The 7,671-nt window shown below is 33.6% G+C and overlaps 1 protein-coding gene across 2 annotated transcripts; it reads right to left on the reverse strand.

The window, feature by feature from the left end:
• Positions 1 to 4,335: 4,335 nt before the first annotated feature.
• Positions 4,336 to 7,385, reverse strand: LOC115219126 (serpin B11-like). 2 transcript variants are annotated; one of them, XM_029789210.2, is made up of 3 exons: positions 7,198 to 7,385; positions 5,480 to 6,731; positions 4,336 to 4,772 (listed from the first exon to the last, which is right to left on the reverse strand). In XM_029789210.2, exon 2 carries the CDS (start codon positions 6,712 to 6,714, stop codon positions 5,560 to 5,562), a length of 1,155 nt encoding a protein of 384 aa, XP_029645070.1. In that variant the 5' UTR covers positions 6,715 to 6,731; positions 7,198 to 7,385; the 3' UTR covers positions 4,336 to 4,772; positions 5,480 to 5,559. The 2 variants fall into 2 exon arrangements, with proteins under 2 accessions (XP_029645070.1, XP_036369556.1); XM_036513663.1 differs by lacking the exon at positions 7,198 to 7,385 and having other exon boundaries at positions 5,480 to 6,805.
• Positions 7,386 to 7,671: the final 286 nt, after the last annotated feature.

Consider the following 7,671-nt stretch of genomic DNA (forward strand, 5'->3'; position numbering starts at 1 on the left):
TAACTTCTTCTGAAGTGAAAAAACAGCTAAAAGTACATCATACGTTAGTTTAAGTGTATATGTGACTACGTAATGGCCTGGTCAGCCTGTAATGACATGCATAAGATCTGGTCATCAAATCTAAGTAGAGACTTCAAACTTGAAATCTTCAAAGCCACAGTCGAACCAATTCTACTATATGGCTCAGAAACCTGGACGTTATCAAAGAAGCTTGAGAGGCGGTTGGATGGAACCTACACTCGCCTCCTTATGAGAGCTCAAAATCTCTCGTGGAAGCGCCATCCAACCAAAATGCAAATATATGGGAAACTACCACCTGTGTCATCTCTTGTGAAAAGTAGGAGAGTCCAGTTTGCTGGACATTGTTGTAGAGCTGAAGAAGAGGTAATTTCTACTCTTCTCCTCTGGAAGCCATCTACTCGCAATACCAGAGGGCGCACACTCTCCTACCCTGATGTAATCTCCAGGGATACAGGCATCCAGCAGCAGGACCTCCATAATGCCATGATGGACCGTGAAGTCTGGCATAGCACGATAAATTCCATTGTCTCGATCACGGTCGAACAATGATGATGATGATGATGAATATATCTATTGATGATCAATTTAATGTTGTTGTTCATACAAACTTAGAATGAAAATCATTCTTGAGTCACTAGAAAGAGTAGCCAAGTCCCAATTGATTCCTACTTACCGTTTTGGAAAAGAATACTTTGGATTATGTAGTTTGGAACTCTTGCTATGGTAAAGAGATGTGATGGTCGTCTCTAGGCTGCATCTCTGTCTCACTATTTTACACCTTTTTGCTATCTCATTGGATGTGTGTGTATGTGTGTGTGTGTGTGTGTGTGTGGTACTATGTCTGTAATTCAGTTAGGTAGTTAGTGACAACTTTTGAGTAGTAGGTAGAGAACTCACCATTGTTACTAGGGCATGTCGATTTGCTTTACATGAGACCCAAGCTCAGCTAGCTTCGACAGACACTACATAGAATGGGCCCATTTGTATTTAGGATTGTGAACCAATGCATGTTTTTATTGACAAAATGAATCTCCCAAGATACAATAGCTGTTTCAACATATGATTTCACATCAAGAAGCTTGCAAACCAAATACAAATGAGAATACATTCATGCATGCATGCACACACACACATACATGCACACATGAATGATGGCTGTCCACTCATGATCAAAGAAGACGATCACTGATCTCTATGAACATTATACACTCGGACAAAATTTCACTTTATGAGTGTGAGTGTGAGTCTATAGTGTCACAATCATACCATCTAATTACATTCTAAGACACTACATAAACATGACAACCAATAAATTTAAGGGAAGATACATGAACATATGCACTCCTTCTGGTGTAGAGACAGAAAAATCTCCAAATCCCTGTTCTGCTTCAACTGAAGACAATGGTACCATCAACATGACTTATTCTACAATGCATAAAGCATCCTTACATGATTCCTCCTTACTCTGGAGCAATGTCCCTAAGAATCTGCACATATTCCTCCAATCTGCACTATCCAATTATAGGAAAACTAAGCTTTCTTATTGTTGCCACAAAAGGCACATCCTGTTAATGATTTTCAAACCATTGGATATTGATATGCAACCCTAGGCAAATTCATGTGTAATCTGACACCACGATGCCAGTTAACTCCTCCCATGGCAACTGCTGTCACTGAAAAAAACCCACATCCTGCAAAATGCTGGCCAAGTGACACCAAGATTTTGCCTGCTTTACCACATGTAGCATCTCTCTCTATATAAACGGCAGTTTGTCTGTGCGTGTTTCTGTGTGTCTGTTTGCTTGTACCCTCACCCTGACCACGGCTTTCAACCATTTCTGATGAAATTTGACACACACATAGCCCAATGTCATAATTCAAAACTAACGCAGCGAAAATTTTGAAAAGTTCCCCCAGTTCTGAAAAAAATCGATAAATTCGACATGGGGTCGAGAATCAGAAACACAAACCGCAAACTGTCTAGGGGACGCAACTCCACCTTTTTTAACTAAAAAAAAAATTTACCATCATTTTTTTCCATTTTTTTGGCTATAACTCTCTAAAAATGCTTTATAGTTATTTCCCTTACAAACCTGAGCAACGCCGGGCGATACTGCTAGTCTAATATAAAAAGCAGTTGTTGCTGAAATATCACACCCAGCAGAATGTCATCTGTGTGATACCACTATCATGTTTGCTTCCTATAAATGAACTGATGTTGGTATGAGAGCAAAAACAACAAGATCACTCAAACTGACCATTGGAGGCTTAAATATCTCAGCCCTGAAGCTATTTCAAAATTATTTAAAATTCTCTTCACTCTCTTCTTGAATATCTGATGATGTGAAAATGTTCTTCATTCCTAAAATTTTAAGTAATGTGGAGTTCTATCAAAGACAGTGACAGCAGTTGCCATGTGAGGAGTTAACTGGCATCATGGTGTCCGGTTATACATGAATTTTCCTAGGGTTGCATATCAGTAGCCAATGGTTTGAAAATCATTAACAGGGTGTGTCTTTTGTGGCAACAATAAGAGTTCTGTTAAAGAAATATAACTCGAACTGAATATATTGGGTGATACCTTCTTATGTTTGTTCACCCATTTCCAGATATCTACACACACATGTATGTGTGTGTATATATATCATGCATACACATACATATTTCCTTTCGCAGACTCTCGGCTTACATCTTTTATTTGCTCTTCTCCTCTCTAAAGCATTCCATTCCATTTTGCCGTAATTTTCCTTAGATCAACTTCTACCAGTAATTTATGACTGCTTTAACTTATATGGCATCCATTAACTATTTCCACATTACTTGATGTAGAAACAAAAGCCTTTCTTTTTTCCCTACGATAATATTTGTGCCATTTAATCTTTCCTGTCAACAGAAAGCATTTTTGAGTAAAGTTGAAAACATATTCTCAAATCATATTTTCTATAAATTCATTTTAGTTCTTAAGATGTATGTTATGTTACTGTATCTACAAGGTCCAATAAAAAAAACATTAGGACTAGTGCTATAAAAAGAAAACTACAATACATATCAATTTGGTATTTAATTTCTTTGGAAATAGTGCCATTATGTAGACATATACTTTATCAAATGTCATTTCAATTGGTGAAAGAATTTTTGAGTGAGTAGCTGTCTCATACAATTAAAGAGATCCTGTTCAGCTGAAACCTGATCTTTTTGAGATGACCAGACACTAAGAATGAATATTCCAATAATGAGACCAGTACTTAACTGCTAATCTGTTTCATAGACTTTGTAAAGGTGAAAGATATTGTTGAACCTGTGTGTATCATATTTAATGTAAATACATAAAAAAAGTAAATTTACTGCAGTATTTATCTAAAGATAATATTTCATATGGACAAGCTGCATTTAAAAATACAATATATATTAAAGACAGATGAAAATTGTTCTAGCAGCAGCTGGTGAGTATGCTAGATGCATTTCTCTCTTGTTGAGCATTGTCAATGGCACCTACTCAAAGCCACAAATTTCATAAGGTTGGCTCTGATTACATGCTATTGATAGTATCTGTTACACATTCATATCTATGTGTTTGCGTATGCCAAACTACATCCCCACTCTTGGCACTATTTTGTTAGTGAACAGTACAACTGTGTGTAAAGTATATAATGTATCACTATGCTGAATGTCGGGTCCGTGTATCATGACAAGTCAATAAACACGTAACAATAACAATGGTTTTCATTTGGTTGTCTATCCCATTAGAACCCAAACTACACATAACAGTATCCAACAAGACATGAATACATCTAGCATTCTCATCAACCACTGTTAGGATGATTTTTTTTTCTGCCTCTGATAAATACTGCATATTGAAACACAGCATATCCAGATGAGGTATTATCTCTGGATGAACACTGCAGGAAATTTGCCTTTTGCAATGTATTTATATTACATATAATACATAGATTGATATATATATATATATATATGTTTGTTTATATCTTGCTTAATTTTTGCAAATTTTTTTTTATATGGAAATGTTAGTTTGTAAATATTAAATAAAGCCCCATCACTAGAATTTCAGTAAGACAACAAAAATTTAAAGGTATATAAAGATTTCTTCATCGATTCTTGTTCTCCTTATAGGCAGAACTTTCAGAGTACACATTAGATAACTCTTTACTCCTTGAGAATGCCAATTCTATTAGATTATTACTTAGACATTTAGTAGCATAACTACACACATGCACATGTTGTATGTATTTATGTAAATGTAGAAGGTATAGTGCTTGTTAACTTTTCAAAAGACTTGTAATACTACAGTTACTAAATCAATGTAATTCTTTAATCAAAATCCAAGATTAAGTTACCAGAGGTTAACAACAGGGCTCAAGAACTTTCAATGTCTACATTTAAAGCAAAGCTGATAAAAGACAGATGCAATTAACACACGTAATGGTTAAATATTTACTGAAATACTTTATTAATATAAACTGTAATGAAACATACAAGCAAGCATTGATTTCACTTTATTGAACCAGTAAATATTTACAGGCAACAATATATTATTAAAATAAAATTGCTAAGAAAAGATATTTGAAAGGGTGTAATATTTTTTTTTTGTAAATGTATGACAAATACAAGTTGATAATATTGATTTAGATTAATGCTGGTTGATAATCTTTCATTGGATAGATATGACCATAATCCTGCACAATTACAACAACTATAATGACTTAAGTTACTCTACTAAAAAATATTCTAAACTAGCAGTATCGCCCGGCGTTGCTCGGGTTCGTTTTCACCCTTTAGAATTGGAATCTTTGAAAAGTAAAAATTTTGCATTATGTAGCTTGTTATACTCTTTAAGTGAACATTTTTCTGGTTGAAATACACCGAAAAATGCCGACACAACAGTAAAAATATAAAAAATAGGGATTTTCATAGTAAAAAAGCCCCTTATTGATGTAAATAATCTTTGGTGTTAACATGGTCTGATTTGAATTTTCTCTTCTATGGCAGGAAGTGCAAGTCTTCTATCATACTCTCAATTTTGGTCAACTTGCACCGCAGGGTTTCGGAGGAGAAGAGCAAATAAAAGATGTAAGCCGAGAGTCTGCGAAAGGAAATATGTATGTGTATGCATGATATATATACACACACATACATGTGTGTGTGTGTAGATATCTGGAAATGGGTGAACAAACATAAGAAGGTATCACCCAATATATTCAGTTCGAGTTATATTTCTTTAACAGAACTCTTATTGTTGCCACAAAAGGCACACCCTGTTAATGATTTTCAAACCATTGGCTACTAATATGCAACCCTAGGCAACCTTACACCACGATGCCAGTTAACTCCTCACATGGCAACTGCTGTCACTGTCTTTGATAGAACTCCACATTACTTATAAGTTGAAGGCTACCAAACCTGCCATACACAGACAACTTCAGCTTTATATATAGAGAGATAAATTTGCTCACTTACATTATCTATATAATGCAATGTAATATTCCATATGAGGAAAATCTTTGACAGGGCAATATCATCTTATATTGTAGGGTTTATTACTTTACCAATGAAATGAATCATTTCAGTTTCGTTGTGAACAATTAGAAATATGAATGGGTGATTTACATCAAATTGCATATCAACAGTTTTTACGCCGTCAATCACAAACATTCCGAATGCAGCCGCAGCTTCTGTTCCTTTTTCATCAACATTAACAAATGCTTTGTGAAACATTTCACTGGCATAAATATTGTTTTCACTATCAGTCATTCCAGATAAATCAGCTTTTCGAGGATCAAAAATATCAGAGAGTCCAAGCTTTTTCAAAACATCACCCAAATTAAAACTACATTGTAAACGAAATTTTGGCATACTTAATTCTAAATACCTCTCTTGGAATTTTTTTCTGTTAACAATTTCTTTGAGAAATTGAGCATTAATCTCCTTCTCTAAAACAGCAAGACCATTGATTTCATTGGGAAGAATTACAAACATACTAAAAGATTTTTCTATATAAGGTAACTCAACAACTTTATAGTTCTTGCTTACTTTTGTATTAAAATATTCAGATATATACATAAAATCATGAGATACAGTCTTGTATGGACTTAAATAAAACTGTTTAGAGTATGTTGCTTTTTTGGGGAATTTTTCAGCCCATATTCCTTTAAAGTACACAGCATTAATAAGAAGTAGTACTGTATGAGGTGTCAAACTTCCACTTGGTAACAAATCAGTAATTTTATCATTTGTTTTATTCTCAACCCAATCATTAATAATAATTCTTGTTTTTTCTGCATTTTTTATAAAATCTACATTTTTAATATCTGAAAAGAAATATTTTACAATATTGATCTTGTATTTGTCTGAAATGTGGTATTTTTCATTAGCATATAAACAATTCACTGAATTGAATGTGATAAGTTTATCCAAGTTTTTCAAAAGTGAAAAATATTCTTTGAAAGCCAAAGCTACAGAATCTGGAGTTGAAGTTATCTTCAAAACATTTTCCAACTGTGTGGCAGAGTTTTGTCTTGCTCCAAAATAAACCATCGATAAAACAGTAGCAACACTGAATGGTGACATGAAAACATTTTCATTGGTTCCTGCAGCCACAGCTTGATAAAGATTGTTTGTAAAATAATCTACTGAAGCAGCCAGGTCATTGATGTCTTGTCCCTTTTCTGAGTCCATATTATATATAGTAGTGTCTGAAGAATATAGATTACGAAAATAAAATATACAAAATAACTTTTTTGCAAACATTTCAAAATATTGTAGTATACATAAATATAAATGAAGACATCTATGAGAGCAAAGTCTGAAATATCTTATGTTGCAACTTTAATTCCAAATATCATCAGTACCACATTCATCGGAATCTAAATTTTGCTGAACTCATATATATTTATATATATATATATATATATATATATATAAACCTTTAAGACAGTTTAAAGTTATAAGGTAAAAATTGGACAAACAGGTTTAAACCATCAAATGTTCACAAAAATTTCAATGAGTTTCACAAGGGTAGATAGTAATATCACTGTAAATGTTTAGTTAAGATCATAACAAATGTACATTATAGAAAGTTCAGTCATAGAGGTTTTTTTTTTAAAAAAAAAGAGAAGAAAGAGGAAAAGTTGGAGAGAAAAAGAAATAAATTTTTTTTACTATTTCTGTTGTGGTGTGTGTTGTTCTTTTTTCTATTCAGTCTCAGTGGTTTCTTCACCTTCACAGCGTTTTGGAGTTGGAACAGTTTTGGGTTCAAATCTTTTAGTATATGTATATTTTTATAGAAAAGGATCCGATTTTTGATGACTTTATAACAGTGATGTTTTTAGCTTGTGGTCACCACTTATAATGAACAGAGATGTTTTTAGCTTGTGGTCACCACTTATAAAGCTCATCAAGCCACTTCTTACGATATCCGTGTCTGTATGAAACCGGGCTTGGCTGTTAGTATATATATATATATTTATACCATTGAGCAAGTAAATATATATTTATATATGCTTGTGTGTGTGTTTGTGTGTGTGTGTGTGTATGTGTGTACATACATGTTCAAACCCCTCTTCTGATTCAGCTAGCTCTCCATATTTAAACATTCCAAATTGAACCATTTATGTCATGGTGTTATAAATAATT

Source organism: Octopus sinensis, linkage group LG1 (genome assembly GCF_006345805.1).
Source record: "Octopus sinensis linkage group LG1, ASM634580v1, whole genome shotgun sequence".
Taxonomy (NCBI): domain Eukaryota; kingdom Metazoa; phylum Mollusca; class Cephalopoda; order Octopoda; family Octopodidae; genus Octopus; species Octopus sinensis.

Coding starts and splice junctions, on each gene's coding strand:
- LOC115219126 (XM_036513663.1), bottom strand. CDS start 6,786: ATGTTTGCAAAAAAGTTATTTTGTATATTTTATTTTCGTAATCTATAT.